The sequence below is a fragment of the Uloborus diversus genome, chromosome 7 (assembly GCF_026930045.1).
Source record: "Uloborus diversus isolate 005 chromosome 7, Udiv.v.3.1, whole genome shotgun sequence".
Classification (NCBI taxonomy): domain Eukaryota; kingdom Metazoa; phylum Arthropoda; class Arachnida; order Araneae; family Uloboridae; genus Uloborus; species Uloborus diversus.
This window is the reverse complement of record NC_072737.1, coordinates 165,587,538-165,610,397: the sequence shown is the minus strand read 5'-3', so window position 1 is coordinate 165,610,397 and position 22,860 is coordinate 165,587,538. Positions and strand designations below refer to the sequence as shown.

At 34.6% G+C, this 22,860-nt stretch overlaps 1 protein-coding gene across 1 annotated transcript in view; it reads left to right on the top strand.

Moving 5' to 3' along the window:
• The first annotated feature begins 797 nt into the window (after positions 1-797).
• Positions 798-22,860, top strand: part of LOC129226983 (myelin regulatory factor-like) — an 80,733-nt gene continuing 58,670 nt past the window's right edge. Inside the window, exons 1-7 of the mRNA XM_054861612.1 lie at positions 798-899; positions 8,060-8,124; positions 10,501-10,655; positions 14,004-14,209; positions 15,265-15,392; positions 16,881-17,073; positions 20,951-21,146. Of these exons, the coding sequence (XP_054717587.1) occupies positions 10,545-10,655; positions 14,004-14,209; positions 15,265-15,392; positions 16,881-17,073; positions 20,951-21,146 (834 nt within the window). The 5' untranslated portion in view covers positions 798-899; positions 8,060-8,124; positions 10,501-10,544. The remainder of the gene's footprint in view (positions 900-8,059; positions 8,125-10,500; positions 10,656-14,003; positions 14,210-15,264; positions 15,393-16,880; positions 17,074-20,950; positions 21,147-22,860) is intronic.

Sequence of the window (22,860 nt, the reverse complement as noted above, 5' to 3'; positions counted from 1 at the left end):
AAACTTGTTGGCAGGTTCAAATAGATATATTTTTGATGAAATTAAAAAGCATCGTTAAATGAATTGTTCCTTAAAGTTTTTTCTGTAAAAGGCGTTTGACAGAAAAGTTACACTTTTTGAAGAATGACTCATATGTGTGTTTAGTGTCCTCAAAAAAAAAACATAGACACAAGATCGAGGCATTTAGCCAGTTCAAAGCAAATTAACCAACTTCTTTGTAACTGTATAGTGATTGAAAAGAAGGGGAAAAATCACATAACTATGATGAATTTTAATGATTTGTTTTCACGAGCCCGTTTTCTACGAGCACCTGGTTATAACGAACGAACATTGCGGTCCCTTTATGCTCGTTATAAGTTAGTTTGACTGTACTGTCCAACCACGGATTGCATGGAATTTTCAAACGTCCAGATAAGACGAATCTATGTGAATAAGGGGGAAAAGTAAAAATTTGATGCGCGTATTCCGCTCATTTGAATGAGACTCTGCTTCTGCAAAAGCTGACATCGGTAAAAAATAATAGATTCGTCCATTTCCGGCTGTGAAACGGATGTTTGTCTTGCCATACAATCCGTGGTCATCTGTTGAAAACTAAGAGTATTTTTTGTTTAGAAAAAGAGCTGTCTATATGTACAGTTTTATGGAATGTCTAGAAAATATGAAATTAGATGATGTGTTCTTTAATTCATTTCGTTTTGCAGCTATTTTCAAGATGAACTGATCAGTGGCGATCTGAAAATATGTGACTTGACGCCTAAACCACACAAAGCGCTTGGCACGTTTTCTGCTGGCATTTGTAACCCAAGTTTTTTAGTTACAAGTTCGAAGCAGACAAAAGTATTGCATACTGATGCACTGAAAAATCATTTTAGTCAACCCTCATTAACAAAAAGTATCAAGTAAGTTTTCCAATTCAGATTTTTTTTTATTTAGAAAAATATTGTTACAAACTTTGTAAATACTTGTAATCTTTATGTTTTTACTTGCTTAACTTGTTGTAATCTTACTAATTTTGGCGATTATTGTAATAACTAGAAAGTCGCCCGTCAAGGTATGATGGGTGAAAATCGCTTCTACTCTTCCACATTTGAACTAAGCAATTGCCTGTATATGATCTGTATGCCAATATTTTTATAGTTGAAATCGTAACCCTAACTGCATTTGATATCCTTAAACTCCAGTAGATAGCGCTAATTGCCGACAATTTTTCGTTTCTTCACTCTCCTAAAATGACTCTCTTACCAGTAAAACAGTTAAGTGATGGGATCGAGTTCAGCCTTGTTACAATAAAGCCTTTCCCTGCATGTCAAACATTACCAAAACATATTATCAATTTATCATCCCGTGGCGTAAGTTTCATTGTTGAAACTCGCGTGTTACTCGATCATTGGCTATTATGTATATGAGGATTTTCACACAAAATTACCTTAGTTCTTAATGCTGATTTTTAACACGCTTTTATTAGCTTCACCTGTATGTATGTATGTATATATCTTGTAACATAATCTTGCAGCTCAAATTTCGCCCACTTCCTGCGATCGGATTCTTTTGAAATTTGGCACGCGACCTCAAACCCGAAGACAATGCAATATTCTATAATCAAATTAATTGATTAACTCTTTTAATTGTTAGTTTCCTCCAATTTTAATCAATATTTTGGCATAAATCCAACAATGTGAAAAAGGAAAAATTAAAAAAAAAAACACATTAAAAAATGCTCGAAAAAATTATTAAAAAATATCTACTAAACTTTTAATTTTTCTGCATCAGACAAAATTTGTTCCAATGTTCCAAAGTAATTAGAACATGAAATATAATTGTTTTTAACTAATTTCATGCCAAAATTTAGGTGAACCTTCAATTGGAAATTCATTGCTGATCAGACCATTGTTGAACAAAACTTTTATTCAAATGCATCTCAAATTTTGAAAGTAATATAAAAATGATTTCCTCTAACATACATCGATGACTCACAGTAGCTCCCCATCGGGGTGCCCTTGTCTTAACTTTGAGATATTACCTCGCACTCGTTTTATAAATAATTTCGTCGCCTGATAATTCTCCAACATAAGACTAAAAAACAGAAAAATAAAATAATAGCTTAAAAAACTAAAAAAACACGCTTTCGTAGCAAAATGAACTAAAAAGTGAAAAATAATCTTTGGATGATAGTAGTTGACCAATCACTTAATTTTAATGTAATACAAAAAAGCGTGGGGTGCTGTCTATTAACATTTTTGCTTGGACAACAAATGGAAGAAATTCAAGAAAACTGATAAGAAGCCCCCCCCCCCCCCACGCTTTTTTGTATTACATTAAAATTAAGTGATTGGTCAACTACTATCATCCAAAGATTATTTTCACTTTTTAGTTCATTTTGCTACGAAAGCGTGTTTTTTTAGTTTTTCAAGCTATTATTTTATTCTTGCTTTGCTTTGCACCATTTAGCATTATATCAGTGGGCTTAGCAAGAAATTTAAAAGGTGTCATCGCCAAGTTAGAATCTTTGTGGGAGAAATTTCTAGCTCTCTCCAAGCTTGGAAACATTCTGAACCTAACGACCTAACATATAACTGTCATATATCGTAACTGACGAATAACCCAAACGCAATTGATAATTGCAGCTTAGTACTTTCAAAATTTCTACTTAGATTTAACAAATTTGCTCCGTAGTTAGGTAGTTAATCTAGTTTTTACTTATTATAAGTGTGTTTATTAGCTCTGTTGCATAAGGTGCAATTTTAGCAATGATTTGTCTTTGTTTTATCGTGTTTGGAAATTTGGATGTAAATACGTGCTTACTGTCCAACCACGGATTGCATGGAATTTTCAAACGTCCAGATAAGGCAAATCTATGTGAATAAGATTATTATATATTATATATACAGTGAAACCTCCGAATAGCGGACAGTCAAGGGACTAGAAGTTTTGTCCGTTATTGGGAGGTGTCCGCTATTAGGAGGAACTACTTAATTTACCTTTTTCAAAATGGGCTGTTGTTCCCTTTGTAGAACACAATCAAAACAATTGCGAAAGGTTTACTACATTTTACGTCAAGAGTAATTAATCTGTCTTTTCTTAATAAAGGTATACTGACCTTTACTGACCCTGATACTCTTGTTCCTAATACTGCGAGCATTGGTATAGAAAACTTTAAGCATGCCTAAGTTGCTTTTATTTAACACCCTGAAATTTCCTAAATTACAATTGTTAACATTACTACTCTTGTTCGTCACTTTATTTCCATTTCTAGCAATACCCAAAAAAATTTCATTCTCTCGATACCTGATGCTTGAACCATGCCCCCCATTCCAACTTAATTTTTTGACTCCGAAGCCCCTAAAATTAATCCACTAACCATTTTGACCCCTGTAGAGCTCAGATGCAGGCCATCCCTAGCAATCCAATCCCGTTAACAATGACTCCATACATCAATGAACCTGATGCTGCACTTTTCGCAAATTGACTTCAGTAGCAAGTTCATACACCTTGCACGTTGATTTAGCCAGCTCCTATGCACTCCATACCTGGGAAGCAAACCAACCACTTGGACATTGGTCGAAAAGCTGGTTGCTTTATCCAACAGGGATTCCCATTCCCTAGAAAACTCCTCATTTTTACTGTGGCCTACATCATTTGTTCCCACCCACAAAGTAACCATGTCCTCCTCATTCAAAACTCCCTTCTTTTCAGCAACCATATTAACGTCTTTTACCCGAGCCCCTGGTAAACAACACCTAGCCACCTTACGCTTTACTCTCCAAACTGTGTTATCTACCTCCCTTACCATAGAGTCCCCCAAAATTACACCCTTAGTTTCCCAATCTAAATCCTCATTTGAAACTTCCCCCTGAATCTCTGGAACATTTATACCCTCTACAACTGGCTTACACCCTAATGCTAACTGGGCTTCCAAAACTAGCATCTTATGTCTTAAGTCTGAGAGATCAGCACATTTATCCTGTTGGATAAAGCAACCAGCTTTTCGACGAATGTCCAAGTGGTTGGTTTGCTTCCCAGGTATGGAGTGCATAGGAGCTGGCTAAATCAACGTGCGAGGTGTATGAACTTGCTACTGAAGTCAATTTGCGAAAAGCGCAGTATCAGGTTCATTGATGTATGGAGTCATTGTAAACGGGATTGGATTGCTAGGGATGGCCTGCATCTGAGCTCTACAGGGGTCAAAATGGTTAGTGGATTAATTTTAAGGGCTTCGGAGTCAAAAAACTAAGTTGGAATGGGGGGCATGGTTCAAGCATCAGGTATCGAGAGAATGAAATTTTTTTGGGTATTGCTAGAAATGGAAATAAAGTGACGAACAAGAGTAGTAATGTTAACAATTGTAATTTAGGAAATTTCAGGGTGTTAAATAAAAGCAACTTAGGCATGCTTAAAGTTTTCTATACCAATGCTCGCAGTATTAGGAACAAGATGGATGAATTGAAAAGCATAGTTATGGATGAGAAGTTGGATGTTATTGGAATTACAGAGACATGGGCTACCGAATCTGATGCAGAGTTATTACATATTGCTGGGTATAATTTGTTCAGACAGGATAGAGTAGGTAAAAGAGGTGGTGGGGTTTTATTTTATGTTAGAGACAATTTTATTTGCAATGAATTGGTCATAAATGATAAGCCTACTGATATTGATATGGTTTGGCTGGAGTTGATGAGCAGTAAGGGCAAAAACCTACGCTTTGGAAACATTTATAGGCCACCTAATTCAAACCAGGGACAAGATGAACAGATGTACCGTATTATTAGTGACATGTCCAGTAAGGGATCCGTTATCATAATGGGGGATTTCAATTTTCCGGGTATTGATTGGAATAATTTTTACCCTGGTAATGGCAAAGAAGAGGAATTTTTAAAAGTAATTGGTGACTGTTTCTTAGATCAAGTTGTAACTCAGGGAACTCGAGAGAAGGCGATTTTGGATCTAGTTTTTTGTGACATAGGTAGTTTTGTTCAGGGGTTGAGTGTAGGGGAGCATATTGGAGATAGTGATCATAACAGCATTAGGTTCTGGGTTAAATTTGAAGTGTGCAAAGATGATAATTTTAGGTTTGTGCCCAATTTCAGAAACACTGATTTTGTTGCACTTAGGCAGAGCTTGAAAGAGGTTTTTTCGTCAGGGTTGGAAAATAGCGACGTAGATCAGCAGTGGACGGAATTTAAGGATAAACTTGCTAAAACCGTTGGGGACTATGTTCCATTTAGGAGAAAAGGTGTTAGTACCAAAATTTGGCCCATGTGGTTCTCCAGGGAGACTAAAGAAGCTCTTAATTATAAGCAAGCCACTTTTCGTAAGTTTAAAGAAACTGGTCAGAGTGCGGAGAGGCTCCAGTATGGTAAGGCAAGGCGAAATTTTAAGTATTTGGTACGGATTCAGAAAAGGGAATTGGAGCAAAGGCTGGCAGATGACATTGATGGGAACCCTAAGAGGTTTTTTGCTTACGCTAATTCTGGGAAAGCTCGAAACAGTCAAATTGGGCCTTTGGTTGATGAGTATGGAAATTTAATCCAAAACGATAGGGATATTGCAAATGTTCTAAATAACTTTTTTTCCAGTGTGTTTAACGATAACTGTATCTCAACAGTTGACACTAACAAGACACAAGCTATTATACAGCTTGAGGATTTGGTATTTTCCAGGGAGGAGGTTTTATTTCATTTGAAAAAGATTAAAGCAACTAAAGCTCCGGGACCAGATAATATTTATCCAAAAATTTTAGTTGAATGTGCAGAGGAATTAGTGGATGTTATTTTGAATATTTTCAATGCTTCTTATAACTCGGGGATGGTGCCAGAGGACTGGAAGCTGGCTAGCATAACGCCACTCTTCAAGAAGGGGTCTAAAGGTATTGCTGGTAATTATAGACCTGTAAGTTTGACTTCGGTGATTTGTAAGATTTTCGAAACTTTGATCAAAATTAAGATCATGATGTTCTTAGAGACTAATAGTCTGTTGACTAGTTTGCAGTATGGTTTCAGGAAAGGTAAATCCTGTACTACTAATTTATTGCATTTCTACGACAAGGTTACCTCAGCTTTAGATAACAAAAAATGTGTGGATGTTGTTTATATTGATTTTCAAAAAGCTTTTGACAAGGTACCGCATGTTGCTCTTCTCAGCAAGTTAGCTGACATTGGAATAGGAGGAAAAACTTTACTTTGGGTTAGAAATTGGCTTACTGGTAGGAAGCAAAGAGTAGTTGTAAGAGGAAATCATTCTAATTGGAGTGATGTTTTAAGTGGGGTTCCTCAGGGATCAGTTTTAGGGCCTCTTTTGTTTATTATATTTATGAATGACATCAATGAAAATATTTCTGGAAGCATGAATTGTTTTGCTGACGATGTAAAAGTTATGGGGATTGTCGAAAATGAAGAACAAGTTAAACAGCTGCAAGAGGATTTAGATCATATTACTAAGTGGGCAGATAAATGGGGTATGGCAGTTAATGTAGGGAAATGTCAAGTGCTACACTTAGGTCATGGAAATAAGCGTATGAGATATCGTTTACAGGGTTCAGTCATAAATCAGGCAGAAAATGTTATGGATCTGGGTGTCTTTATAAATCAGGACTTCAAATTGAGTCAACAATGCAGTATTGCTAGTAACAAAGCCAACAAAATGCTTGGGTTCATCAATAGATCTAATTCAAACAAATCTAAGAAAGTTCTTCTGCCTTTATATAGGAGTTTAGTAAGTCCTCATTTGGAGTATGCTGTTCAGTTTTGGTCGCCTTATCTGAAGAAAGATATTTTTGTATTGGAAAGGGTTCAAAGAAGGGTAACTAAATTAGTAAGGGGACTCTCAGATTTAGATTATGATACCAGACTTAATAGGCTTAACATGTACAGCCTGGAGCAAAGGAGAGTCAGAGGGGACATGATTCAGTTATTTAAATTTATCAAAATGAAAGATGTAAATGGATTAAATTTTTGCGGGAAAAGCAGAACAAGGGGTCATTGTTTTAAGCTATTTAAATCTCAGGCTAACTTGGAAATCAGGAAAAACTACTACTTTAGCAGGGTTGTGGGCACTTGGAATAGCTTACCGGAAGAGGCGGTAATGAGCAAGGGAGTGGATAGCTTTAAGAGGGCCATTGATCTTCATTGGGGACTAATTAATTGACTAGGACCAGCCTAGCTGGGCCCAGAGCCTGTTGCTGGTCGTCACATTTGTATTTGTATTTGTATATTTAGTGCAAATATAATCCTCCTCAAAAACAGACTCATTTTCCCTCTTATACAGGCAGAACATATGACATAAATCACAAGAGATCCACCTGTCCCCCTTCCCACTCTTTACCTCTTGCATAATGCATATAACACCCATTTCTACTCAGTGAATATGTTCCAAAAGGCAAAACAGAAAGATAAAAATGCAAAAAAAAAAAAAAAAAAAAAAAAAACACACAGAATAAATACTAAAAGCAGCAGTAAATAAACAGAGTTGTTACACCCAATAAAGCACTCAAGATCAAAAACCAGGAGATCACCACATGTTAGGCTTAGCTCCAAAAATTGCAAAAACACTTCAAGAATACAATAACAGCAAAAATGAGCCCCCAAAACACAATAAAACTAAATTACATGATAAAGTAAAGTAAAAAAACTAAAAACTAGACAGTAATAATGAAAAATTATAGTAAGAAAACACTTATCAAAATATGTTCCCAAATCTAATTAAGCTTAGTTAAATGTAACTAGTAACTTAACTAGATGCCGTATTTCAAATGTATTTTTCAGCAATTGAAGACCTCAACTGAAGGGTCAAGCCTTGACTACCTGCTTCAGTGATTGAAGGCCATTGTATTTTCAGTCATAAATGATAGGATTTTAAATTTTGTGCACATTATTCCTTTATTTTTGTAGCATAGTTCTTTGCTCTTGTGAAAGATTTTTAGTGGAACAATGCTTTTGTAAAGAAGAGTGGAACAATGCATTTCAGACTGTAGCATATTAAAAAAATTAAGAATGGGATGTTTTTTTTTTCAGGAGAACTCTGTTTTTAAATTTTTAATGTATGGTTGTGATTTTCTTTTTTATAGTGTAAGCCTTCCTGAAAGTCCACCAGATTCTGGATCTGAACCACCTTTTTCCCCTGTGCATACAGGTAGGTTGTAGATTATCACACTCCTTATGAATCTCATTCAAAACTTTGCTGCAATTCTTTTTTTTCTTTTCCCCCTCACTATTTTGCACTCCTCAATTTTTTTACTCCGTGCTGGAGCTTGGACTAACGAATTATTCATTTGGCTCTGTTGACCACTGGAAATGAAATGAAGGGAAATAAAGGGGGGTTCAACTGAACCAAGCACTGTGACCAGAGGTCTATTGTACTAGTCCCCTAACAAAAATCTTAAAACAGACCAGTAGTTGAAGCAGAACTCAGCAAACACCTAATAGGAATATCATGAATCTTGCATGGTTCAAACAAATGATGACCAAGGTGTTCAAACCTATAGGCAGAATACACTTCACAATCACAAAGGATGTGAGTAATAGTTTCTTCCTTAAAGAGGTAACCTCTGCAAATTGGATCGTTACTGACACCCATTATAACAAGGTGCCGCTTTAAAGTGTAAAGTCCAGTAAGAAGACCAAAAGCCTTCGTAATACTATTTTTGTTAAGAAGCCTATTGCATTTTTAGCATGCGATCCTCAGAGAGAATCAGGTCTGTTCTCCTTAGAAAGACAAGCTGAATATGTTCAATGTCATTGCAAGATAACCTCTCCTCCGGGTTGCAGACCAGCACCCTCACCTCCTCCAGCAGCAAGGTTGCTGGTTCTCTCCTTCAGGCCAGTATCCAGCTCCAAGGGAGCTGGAAACTGGGTGATGGTAAAAGGTCAACACCCGCACAACCACCCTGTACGAGTGCAAGGCAAATTACAAGGAGGTTTGTTGAGGGGATCGTTTAGACATCATACAACCCAGATGCCATCCATCCATCAGCACAGTGCCTCACACCTTCGATTGGGTATCCATTTTAGTCGCCTTTTACGACCCGCATGGACTACGTTGGAACTATTCTGCTCCAATCACCACACAGAATCTGTTGACCACTTCCTTTTACTTTGGCAACAGGCACTAGAAGAAATGTTGTTCCATGTAGCCACCATGTTTGATCCTCCAACCAAAACATTCTTATTGAAAATACTTTTCACTCCAGGGTAACCCCGCACCTACCACTATTTGTGCTTTAACCAGTTGGATGGGACCCTGAAGACAGCTCTGATTTTTTGATCCAGACCCAAAACCAAGCAAGCAATCCGTGGTCCAGCACCCCCAGAGCCCCAGAGGTATCGTTTCACTTGGAGGACTTTGTGACAACGAGCATATTTTACCTCCCCAGTCCCCCCCTCCCCTCACCATTAATGAAGACAGTGGAACTTTTGTTTTCATGATGCTTCATTTGAGTTTAAATGTTGACAGCAGCCTGAGTGCTTTGCGAAGATGAGAGAGAACATGTCAGTTGATTCCATCTGTTGTTGTAGTGAGAATTGCTTCATGTTTATGTCTTGTAAGTAATTCCCATTTTTCTCATTTATTGCATCCTTGTTCATTAAACGAATTCGGTACACCTAAGCCATGGATGTAACATTAATTTTTAATATTTTTCTTTCTCCCATCTATTATTAAATAAGATATTGTGAAGCTTCAACTTTTTCATGATGAAAAAAACTGCTCTGAGGTCTTTTAAGCATCACCGGAAAATATTATGTATCTCCTTTTTTGGGCAGTTTTAAACAAATCATTTTTCATTAATTTCTCTGTTTCTCTTGTTATATTTAAAGCTGACCATTGGTCAGCTAATTTAGTTAAACATGATTAAGTGCTGAGTACATCGCTGAGTTTTAGAAAAGTAAATACTAAGTATAATTTAAGTCTGACTGCAATTATTCTGATGCTGCAAAACAGGAGCGAGCATAAAATCACTTTGCCTCATTTCAACAGCAGAACAAGAGTATTTATTACAAGTAGACTTTCAACTATTTGGCATTTTAAACTGATTTTTCTGGAAATTTATTGAATCTTCAAAAATTGTAATCAGTTCCATTTTTAAAATGTGTTGTATAGTCTAGCTCTGATAACAAAGTCCAAGGGCTCAATCATGTCATGGTAAAGTCACTTTGATGATAGAAACAAGAACCCTCGGAGAGTGATGTCTGATAACAAGAAGCTTGATATTGGATGATCTCATGTATATTTGAGTTAAAAAAGAAGAAATTCTATATTGGCACAATGCGGATAACCATTATTGGCAAAGCCAACCAGCTTTTCTTACCCCCTATTTCAACAAATGGAATGATTTAAGCTTCAGCCCATCTTTATTAGAGCCCAATTATGTACTGATGTTGATTATACAAGCCAAACTCTAACTGTAGTTGCGTGCATAAATCTTAGTTGCTTGCTTAAACTTCTTTTTATATTATTTATTAATTATTTTATTTTTTATGAAATAGTTTTAAAATTACTGCTATTTTTTAGATAACAGCTTGAATGGAAAAGAAGAACTATCAACACCAAAAACAATGATGCAACCTGCTGGGGATTTGAAGCAGTACATGGGTTACAGCAATACACAGCCCTTGAAACACTTGTCTGAAACATCTCTCACATTATCATCATCTTTGCAGTTATCTGTAAGTATACCTTAAAATTTCAAATCAAAATATAAAGAAAGCAACTTTCTAAACAAAACTTTATAAAAAGAAAAGAAAAAAGTTTTTGCTTTGTATGCATTGTACTGTAGTGTTAAAAACAATTCAAGAAAAAGGGGGGGGAGGAATCAGCTAATTCTTTTCAATTTTGACTGATATTCAAAAAGTTGTGTTAAGGGTATACTTTTCAGTATGAACAAGAGTTTTATTTCTCTTCCATCGACATTGGGTGCTTGTATACTTAACTTTAATAGATAGTTTGAAAAATAATAGATCTAATATTTTTTTAATTATTGTTTGGCAACACTAAGTAGTTTTTGAAGTTTTACAGTGGCAATCATCCAGTAAATTGGAATAAAGTTTCGCTAATAATATCTTCGTCTTTTCATCTTTATAGTTCACAGTTTACTCTGCTGAGTAGATACATAACCTTAATATTTTATTTAAAGACACCATGTTATGTAATTTTATCAATGTAAATTTATCACTGCTCAGTTATGCATCATATGTCTGGAACTACATTGTTTTATGCTGTCACTAAATTAAAGAAAAAAAATCAACAACAATACCTTTAAAAAACAAATTATTTCTATGAAGTTAAGAAAAAAACTTGCTGTTTAAAATTGTTTTATTAGGTATTACTAGACCCCCAATTTATGTGGGTTTATTTTACATGGATTTGATTGTATGGGGTTTAAGATCTGACGTCTATGTTTTATTTAATGCAATAAAGATTTCATTTCACACAGAATTGGCATTGCAAACAGAGAAAATTTTCCCCTCCTTCAAAATTAAAATTCCTGAGATTATAGATCACATGCAGTCAGCAGTATTTAAGCATGCTAATAAGCAAGCTTGAGTCACTGGAGTCATTTTTTGGTATTTGTTCCAAAACTCTTTCTTTCCAAAAAGAAAGTTATTCTTTCTTTCCATAAGGAAAGTTATACAAATACAAATACGACGACCAGCAACAGGCTCTGGGCCCAGCTAGACTGGTCCTAGTCAATTTACAATCCCCAGTGAAGATCAATGGCCCTCTTAAAACTATCTACTCCCTTGCTCATTACCACCTCTTCTGGTAAACTGTTCCAAGGTTCCACTACCCTGCTAAAATAATAATTTTTCCTAACATCCATGTTAGCCTGAGATTTAAATAGCTTAAAACAATGACCCCTTGTCCTGTTTTCAGTGCTAAACTTCAGTCTCGCAACGTCTTTCATTTCAATAAATTTAAACAACTGAATCATGACCCCTCGGTCTCTTCTTTGCTCAAGACTGTACATTTTTAGCCTTCTAAGCCTGGAATCAGAGTCTAAGTGAGAAAGTGCATTTATTACCCTTGTAGCTCGCCTTTGAACCCTTTCCAACACATTAATGTCTTTCTTAAGTTAAGGAGACCAAAACTGAACAGCATACTCCAAATGAGGTCTTACCAAACTTCTATATAAGGGCAGAAGAACTTCTTTAGATTTGTTCAACTCAAATGTGATTGAACAATTGTGTGTTATTAGACTCACACGATTCAGAGCTCTTTGACAAAGAGCTTTTAGAAGTGACAAAGTAGAATGAAACCAACGTCAATGACAAAAAATCAAAAAGTTTCGCATTGAAAGTTTTGAGTCATTCCTTAACAGTGGCAAATGATCTTTTTGACTTCTTAGTGAAGGACAGGGTTCGTACGTTCCTTCAAAACTCGTCCAATACTCCTTCATTTAGGAAATTTTTTTGAAGGACCCTTCATACTCCTTCATTTTGGTTTGAACTCCTTCAAAACTCCTTCTTTCTTAGTTCAAGACTACATAGTCTTCCTCCATGACAGTAACTTGAAATACTTCGATCGGCAACTTAACTTTGTCACAAGGACGAAGGTATAAGGGTGATTTTAATGTAGTAATTTCATATATTTTTTTTTTTTTTCATAAAGATGTGATTTACAAATTGATCATAGAAGTTATAAAAGTTTAAGGTTAAAATATTTTAAATGACTAAGACATTTCATAAATGAAGTAAACCTGCTTAAATGGTGCTTGGCTATATTTTCAAGTTTTATGGTTATTTCTTTTCCCTCCACCCCTCTCTCAGCTGCAAAAGTCAGTTTGTCTAATTGTTATTCAAATATTTGAAAATACATAAGCAGATGTACTATATTAAGTAATTGTGTTAAAAAAAACAATTGTTTAGCAAATCACCGTTATGATATGAGTCATCCACAAGTGATATTATGCCTTGAGGGGGAGACGGGTTCATGAAAGTGTGACAAGGGGAAGAGAGAGAGTTACAAAAAGCAACATCACGCAGTTATTATAACGATATGTTTTTAAAAAATATGACACGTGATAAGAGGAGGAGTAAGAAAAAAGTGTGACATTATTTAAGGACACACAGCCCATTAATACTCCTTCAAAATCTCATTTTACTCCTTCAAAACTCCTTCATTTTATTTCTGAAATTGAGTACGAACCCTGAAGGGAGATTCCAACATGTGGCAAAAAACCAAAGATGCATTAATGCCCTAAAATAAAACTACAGTGAAAAATGATTAATGATTGCCAATAGACTATCATCACTATCTATTTTTATAAATAATAAGTTCATACATGTTTTCTTTACACATGTTATGTACATTTATAGAAATAATTACAAATTAAATTTATAAGTATATACTTATGTATCATTAGAATGAAGTATTTTTTTTTACTTTTTAAACCTAACTCCTATTTTAACACTAATATTAAGTATTATTTTGCACAATTTTGATTTATGTGGCCCTTGCATAAAACAAGATCTACTGTATGATTATATACAAATACAAAAGTGACAACCAGCAACCGGCTCTGGGCCCAGCTAGACTGGTCCTAGTCAATTTACAATCCCCAGTGAAGATCAATGGCCCTCTTAAAACTATCTACTCCCTTGCTCATTACCACCTCTTCCGGTAAACTGTTCCAAGGTTCCACTACCCTGCTAAAATAATAATTTTTCCTAACATCCATGTTAGCCTGAGATTTAAATAGCTTAAAACAATGACCCCTTGTCCTGTTTTCACTGCTAAACTTCAACCCCGTAACATCTTTCATTTTAATAAATTTAAACGACTGAATCATGTCCCCTCAGTCTCTTTTTTGCTCAAGACTGTACATTTTTAGCCTTCTAAGCCTGGAATCATAGTCTAAGTGAGAGTTATCTTTCATTTTTATATGTAAGTAATGGTTTCTTTGAAAATAATAATTGTAATTTAGCAATGATGTGTAAATAACCTCAAAACCTACAAATTGCTTATTCACAAGTTGTGCATTGAACTGCATGTAAAAAACTTAATTTTTTCCCTAGAATCAACAGCAGACAATCCAAGTTTCGATTCCATCTCATTCTACGGTGTCTCAAGCTCTTTCCTCTGTTCCCAGTCAAAGTGCTTCTGTCGGTTCTATGCTAAGTCATCTTCAACACCAAATTCCAAATGTCCTTTCACCCAACATTGGATTGCAGCAACAAACCTTGGGACCGTCCACACCGCACTTAAGCTCACTTTATGAGAAGTAAGTATTTAGGATGTCATTTCGCCCTTTGTCTTTTGTTCAATAATCAGATTCTAGAGGAAAAAGTGCAGAGCGTGAGTTTTATCATTTATATTGAATCTATTTTTAAGTACAGCAAACCCTTTTTAATCTGGTTAAAAGTAATAAAATATATAAGGTGATGATAATAAAATCTATAAGATGAGGATAAAGTTGAAATGATGAGGAAACTGATATTTAATAAAAAAAAAAACATTAAATTTAATAATACACAATTGCAAAATGCTAACTTTGCCATATTTAAGAAACAACTCCGAAATCCTATGCAGCGATATCATTTTGAACATTCTTATACAGTTATGAACAACTGAGTGTTGCCACTCAAATGCAATTTTGATAGATAATAAAATTCAGACCTCATATATGGGGACCTTGAAGCTGTTTTTTTTTTTTTTTTTTTTTGAACTGAACCATATTATATAACTTTTAACATTACTTTTTAAATAACCTCTAAAAATATGGAAAATAACATCAAAAATCGGGACAGATGTTCCTTTCTTGCAATTCAAGTTCCATTATTATGAAATAACGTGAGAAGAGTTCATGTATTTGGAATATTTAGTTTTATTTTTGTAAAGCAAATCAATCCGTTTTGTAAAAAATAATTTTGCAATCCATCATTTATTTTTCAGCTTGAAAAGTGAGGGACAGTTGCCCCTCCATACCAGTAGCCACCTATGAAAGGTATTAATGCTAAGTCTCCCTAATTGTAGCCACGAGTCTCCCTAATTCCACTTTTTATACTTGGCAGCTATGCTATTCCTGAGGAGTGATCTGTAAGAAGAATCTTTGGTTACCACAATGAGCTGCTTGGTGTTTATCTTGTAAAATGTCAAATGGCCTGTGATTTGCAGCATTGTAAAACATGCTCATCAAACGCCATTCAAATTCTACTTATTTGTTGATACTCACTTCTGTTGAGTGGCTTAGATTTATAAGTCAGTTATTATGACTCATTTGCTTCAAGAATTAAAATATTTTGGTGTCATTATTCATTATTGGTTTTCCTTTGACAGTGATGATTTCTTATGTGACAGCTTGGATAGCAGTAGTAATTCTCACAAAAAGCGAAAACTGTCTACGAACACCAAAAACATTAGCAACAACCTTTTAAATGGAGTGGTGAATGTCAAACAAGAAACAGGTAATTTTTTTACAGTATTTGTTTATGCGTACATTGATAGGCTATAAGAAGTCCGTATTTATAACATTGAAATTATTATTATAGTAGAGTCTCGAAAATCTGAGGCAATGGGGCTCATGCCACTTAAGATTACTGAAAACTCGGATCATCCGAAAAATTCTACGGATTGCATAAGGACATGCGCTGTTTACTTCTTCCGCTATGAAAAGGAAATATTGTCTCCTCGAAAAAATTATTACTCAGGGCCAATTGTAACTGATCCGGTGCGGCTTCCAACTTTCTGGGAAGGACGACACAGTTCTTGATTAAAAACACATCAAATTTATTTACACTATGTACAGGAAATATCGTCAACAACTGCTAAATTAATCATCAGCAATTAAGCGAATATCACACAACACAGTAAACTCAACGGTTACACACGTATTTACTTCCAAATACGAAGAACAACACAGTGAAATGCCTCGCAGTAAACAGAGCTAATACACTCTCAGTACAAATTCTCAATCGAAACTAAACTTTTTATCATGCATAACTGCTTTTTATACACACCGAAAGAGATCTCTCAACTATTCCAGAAAATTCTACACCGTTCCACACTTTCTTATTTCTTTTCATTCACAAATCTTATCAATGAAAAAATAGGGGACCATATACTTCAGCCGAATGTATAGGGGCTGTATATTCATTACGGGAAACTATTTACAGGCTACGTTACTACAATAATTACTATTTACAGAATTTGTAACAGTATGTTTTAATTGACCCTAAACGAGTCTTGATTGTTTTTTCTTTCTTGATGTCTGCACGTTCTTGTGTGTAAATTTTCAGAAAACCAAAAAGCGCCCTTTGATCGTCCTCGAATAACGTTTGATGAGTTTTGTCGTGACATTTGTGTCTATGTGTGAGCTTGCGTAGGTACCCCACATAATAAAAAAAACGTTAGTCATAGAAGGAGAAAATTTTGTATATACGAATCGTACAGCGCTAAGTTTTGCACTTTCCTTTTTAATTGCAATCAAATATTCTAAGAGAGAGGTTTCTTTGTTCTTTGAGGCAAAACAATGTTTTGATTTCAAGTTATTTTTTGAATCAACCAACTTCTTACTTTCTCCAAGGCATCTCTTAATCCATCTCTAACAGCTAATGAATATTTCTTGGCGAATATTGACATAAACCTTTCAATATCATGTTATTACCTTATTGTATGTTATTTGGAAAGTACTACATCTCAAAATATTTCGATTTTCTGATTGAAGTAGTTTTTATCTATAAAAAAGTATACCCTAAAATTGTCAACCAAACACCTCGAATTAAGCGAAACCTCGGACTTTTGGGACTCTGATTTTCGAGACTCTACTGTACTTTTAATATCTTGCTATTTTTATGATTCTGAAATGGTGAAGTACATGGGTATTCAACCTTTTACACTTTATTTTGTTTTTATTTATTTTAAAACGTTTCATGCATTTTCCGATTTCTTCCCAGTTGGTGGTGGAATTTCACCCGAGCCCCATGCCAATACGCCCGGTCTATCAGCCACAGATGATGAGTACAGCTTCGACTTCAGTGGGCCCGATGGTTCTGGGATGTTTCTGGATTCTGCATACCAATGCATTCGATTTCAGCCTTTCCAACAAAATACATGGGTCATTCTCTGTGATCACTCCTTAAAAGAATTGTGAGTTCTGGTGATGGCAATTAATTGAAAATTGAGATAACTGATGCTATACCATGCTCCATTCTAACATGGAACTGGTTTTGAACTTTTTTGCTGCTTTAAATTCAGTTCAAAATTTGCTCGACACTTTTTGCTCTGTGCATATGATTTGCATCCACTTGCCCTTATTTCTATTGCCTATAATGAATATGTATACATGCTTTAATGAGTTTTTTTATTTAGTTAGTTTTTAGTCTATTAAGGATATTATTTTATAAATACAAATACAAAAGTGACGACCAGCAACAGGCTCTGGGCCCAGCTAGACTGGTCCTGGTCAATTTACAATCCCCAGTGAAGATCAATGGCCCTCTTAAAACTATCTACTCCCTTGCTCATTACCACCTCTTCCGGTAAACTGTTCCAAGGTTCCACTACCCTGCTAAAATAATAATTTTTCCTAACATCCATGTTAGCCTGAGATTTAAATAGCTTAAAACAATGACCCCTTGTCCTGTTTTCAGTGCTAAATTTCAACCCCGTAACATCTTTCATTTTAATAAATTTAAACAACTGAATCATGTCCCCTCTGTCATTTTGCAGTGTGTTGTACAGTAAAAGACTGTTATGACGCACACCTTGGGACCAGAGCTTTTGCGTTATACAGGTTTTGGCGTTATATAGGTCATTTCACAAATTTTGAAACTAATATTCAGAATATATATATATTAGCAGTTCAGAATTATATAGTTCTATCTGCAATGAGTATTAAAATACTAATTATACAACTAATCATTCACAAAGAAATATGCTTTACAATTAAAATAAAATGAATTATCCTGCATTTCTGCCAGCTTCATAGTTTACATAACAGCTGCATTTTCAAGAGCCATCTGATATTTTCTCTTTACTGTGAATAATAATTTTCATTTGAAAGCATTGAATTAAGCTGGAAAGGTGAACAACTGTTTCAAAATTTAATTTTTCTTACAATTTTTAAGTTAGCAAGGCAAAACAAAGGATTTTTTAAACTTAAAAACCTATTAGTTTACTTCTGAAAAGTTGTGCAATTTATAGAGAATTGCGTTATATAGGTCTGCGTTTTAAAGGTATTCTACTGTATCACTTTTGTTTGCCCTAGTTACATGTGAGGCAAAAATTTCATAAATATCAAATGTTTGAAACTTTGCAAGGGAGTGGGGGGGGGGGGAAATCACAGAATAATTTAAATGTTCATTATATTTTTCCAATTTATTTATGAATTAGCAACAGTAACTTTCTTCTGAACAATTTCCAGAGAGAGAGAGACAACTTGAAAACTTTGTGTCTGGTTTGATGTGTTCATTTTCTTGATAGCTGTAGTTTTTAATCCCCCCCCTCTCCCGAAAAAAAAAAAAAAAACTACACATAAACAGCTTATTTATCTTAATAGCACTGTTTTAATTTTTATTTAGTGTCAGTAACGTAATGTGCTACAATAGATGCTTGTTGTTTATTGCATTCTGTTTTATAGTATTACGTCTTGCACATTTTATGTGTGTTCTTTTTAATGGGCATATTTCCTGATTGTGAAAATATGTTTGCAATCAGTGATACATATGGCAGCAAACTGGGTCAACCTTTGAGGCGTTCAGTTGTAGGAAGTGACTGATTATATTAATTGCAAGTTAACTTTCATATAAAATTAGAATGATTTAAAATTAATTTTAGTAATTTTTTGAAAAAAAAAATTCCAGAAGCAAAAATATCTGGAAGCCAGAAATCATAACAAGTATTGGCCAAGAGTCGAAGGGGACATGATTCAGTTGCTTAAATTTATCAATGTGAAAGATGTTAATGAGTTGAAGTTTTGACTCGACGTTAAATCCCAGTTATGACAAATTTGCCATTTCAACTGCGCTTGCGCGCGGACTTTGCTGATTTCGAAATTCTTGCTCAAACTAATGAAAAACATTTAAAATTGTTAATATGAGATAAGAACAGATAAAAAATAGAAATTACAAAGCTGTCTTTGATTTAGTTTTTACGCCTCGGTAAAGATTGAGTTTTGCGTCTTAATTATTTAATTGTTAATGGATTCGGAACCTGATTTTTCAATCAAACAAAGGCCCTTTTCAGGGCCAAATTTTTAACCTCAGAAGAGCGTACTCGATCTGCAGCATCACTTCCAATACAAAGCGGAACCCTCAACCTAAATACAAATGTTATGATACTAAGTTGTTTACGCCTAACGTAAAATATCCACAAAAGACGAATATTTGTAATATTCCGATCATTTTTGAAGTACATAACGTGTTTTACGTTTACATTAAATAAATATTTCCAAACCAATAAATATTGAAGTGTAATTTTTCTCTTTTCTTTATAAAGATTATCAGTTATTCATATCCGTAGTTTCATATAAGGTATCCCGAAATCGCTGTGAAAATACTCTAATCGCATTCATTAATTTGTTGGGACTCTGCACAACCTAAATATAAACAAGCAACACAAAATCTTAAAACAGAAAGCCCAAAAAGCAAAGTCCGTGCGCAAGTGCAGTTGAAATGGCAAATTTGTGATAACTGGGATTTAACGTCGAGTGAAGTTTTGCATAGAAAGCAGGACAAGCAGTCATTGTTTCAAGCTATTGAAATCTCTTGACTAACCAGGAAATTAGGAAAAATTACTACTTTTGTTGGGTCGCGTGGGCACTTGAAGCAGCTTACCCGATGAGATGGTAATAAGCAAGGGGTTCGGTAGCTTTAAGAGAACCATTGATCTTCATTGGGGACTAATAAACTGACTAGGACCAACCTAGCTGGGCCCAGAGCCTATTGCTAGTTATCACATTTGTATTTGTTTTTTAACTAACTTACCACTTAACACTAGAAAGATGGAGGGGCCTGTGTGACCCCTCGCGTAGTTTGTTGTTTAATAACTCGGATAATATCTAACGGAACTTAATGGAATTTTCTGACTTTTCATTATATGACACTATTTGAATGCTTGTTTAATCATTTAATCATTCGCCCCATAGTATTAATATTGATCCTTATACCTAGAAAGACGGGAGGGGCCACAGTGGCCCGTAAGTATTTTGACAATTAAAAAATTATTTTTTTTCCTTTCTCCTAATTGTTGTAGCATAAAAAAATACCATTCACTCTAGTTTAACCTGTAACTTCCTCTTTATGCAGCCGATTGGATATCCAAATGCTATAAAGAGTACCGACTGCTTACCATCCTTACGGTGGCCATTACTCTTAGAAAGGAAAACTAATTCAACCTTTTGCCCAGTATAGAGAGAAAAACTAAAAATAATTAAGTTCTAAGTTTTTATTTAGTCATGAAAGAAGGTATATCAGGCATGTCAACTCCCTCAGGAAGAATTTTTAAAATAATTCACTCCAAAAATGGGTAGGGGCCACACTGGCCCCTTCAGTCTTTCTAGGTATACAGAAAATGTCAGTCGTTCTAGTGTTAACATAAATATAGAAATCCCAAACTGTGTTTTATACGTGGTACATTGTTTCGACCATAAATTATTGCATTAAAAAAAACTGATATTCAGTGTATTAACTACGCCAAAAGCTAAATGTTCGGCTTTTCTGCAGAAGGTCTTACAAAGGGCCCCATATGCAAAATTGTAAGGGGGGGCTCAGATATTTTAACCATGGAAACTGATTTCAGTGAAGATTAGAATTATTAAAATTTGACATTTTTAATGACTTATTCATAATGGCTGAATCAAAAATATTTTTACATTTTTTTCAAAGAAAAAATTATTAAAAGCAGGGAAATTATAAATAGCCCCTCCCCCCATATGGGAGCCTTTGGGTCTTACGTATTTGTAAAATTTTGCTGAGAACATAATAGCGACTTCATTTATTAATTACATGATTTTTTTTTGTTGCAGACCACCTCCTAATTTTAGGGTAGATGCAGACAAAGGTTTCAATTTCAGTAATGCTGATGATGCATTTGTTTGTCAAAAGAAAAATCACTTTCAACTGACAGTGCATATTCAACCAGTCGGTATCCCACACTATGTGAAAACAACTGATGGAGTTAAGAAAATTGATCATTTCTATTTACACTTCAATGGTGTTAAGGTATTACTATATTTCCTTAAATAAATGCATTCTGGTTACAATTTAGCTTATAAACAATTGTATGCGGACAAAGCTCAAAGCACAAACTAATGTGTGTAAAGCAGAAAATTAGTATTTTGTGAAACAAAACAGCCGTCTTAAAACTTTCTTTGATAGTTAACCTCAAGTAATTAGAAAACTGGGAGAGCTCTGTTCTTAAAGTAATGATTTTGGTTTATAACTATCTGAGCTTAATACTGAAGAAGGAGCTTTAAAAAAACTTGAAGCAACCATTTCATTTTATGAAAAAATGTAATTTCTTCATTACCTATATCCATTTTTGCTTTGTATTTGGTGCATATTGTAAATGAATGAAAGCAATGCTCATCACGTGAGTCCAAATGACTAAATTTTAATGGACTCAAAATATCTTGCATGCATGTATTGTTAATTTATCGTCACTTATGTAACTGTTTTAAACCCCTCTCGAATGATTGTTTGCTTCTAATCAAAAATACTCCCCCTCCCTTTGGCTCTTTTTGTTTTTTCTAATGTGTTCTATGTTCAGTCAGAAAAGCTGTGTATTGTTGCTGATACATGAAACACACCGCCAGCTCAGTCAATTCCAGCCGAGGACTGCAGTTTCATGCTTATTAGCACTCATCAGCCCGGCATAGGAAAGTGACTGAGCTGGAGATGGAAAACCTCTTAAGGAAGCCAAGAGTGCAAAACAAACTGGTAGCTAATATAGAATTAGCAGACCAGACGAGTGACCGAAGCAATGGTTCGGTTCAACTCGAAGATTGAACGCATACATTTTTTAAAAATTAGATATGGCATGTTGCAAGTTCATTCCAAGCAGACTTCTAAGTTTTGATGTGTTTGAAATACCAAAATTCAATTCCCAGTCCGAGAATAATTTATGAAAGTGGTTTTTAAATGTAATCAAGCAATTTTGAGAGAATGAAGAAAGTTTCCTATTCATGTGAATTCAAGCTATTTGTCTTTACCATTTGAAATTATTAGTACCTGGATGACCGAGCCTCGCTCGACTTTAAAAGAATTATTCTTTGTCAAATTGTGTTTTTTTTAAGGTTTAATACTTTTCCAAATATACTTGAAAAGCTTCATGTTAACGAAATACATATTATGTACTCGACCTTCTTATAACACTAAAGTACCAAACAAAGAAGATTCTGCATGTAATTAAATCAACATTTTGCTTTAAACTATCTGTTACGATTGTTTTCACTATACAATTTTCTTGTCAGTAATTAAAATATTTTGACCTTAGTTTTGCTATGGTGAAATCGGTTTTTAACCGAAAACTTCCTTTCATACTATGATGCGTTTCACGATTTTATCCCAATCGAGATTTTTTTTTTTTGTATAAGTACTTTTAGTTTTTACACCAGAAAATGCTACATACAGCATGATATCCATCAAAACTGATGATCCACAAACCATTCCAACAAATGATAACAACTGTCTTAACAAAACATAAACAATCTCAAGACAGACAATCTAGACACTTCTTCGAAATAAAATGCGTGATTTAAAAAATATGTTAAACTATTTGAAGTGTAGAAAGAAAATAAATAAATAAAATAAAATAAAATAGGATGGTCAAGCAATAGTTTCACGTAAAAAAGAAAAAAAAGCCTTACATCGACTTACATAATGCTTTTGAATTTGTTTTTAGCCAAGTGTGTTTGAAATTAACCAAAGTGGCCAA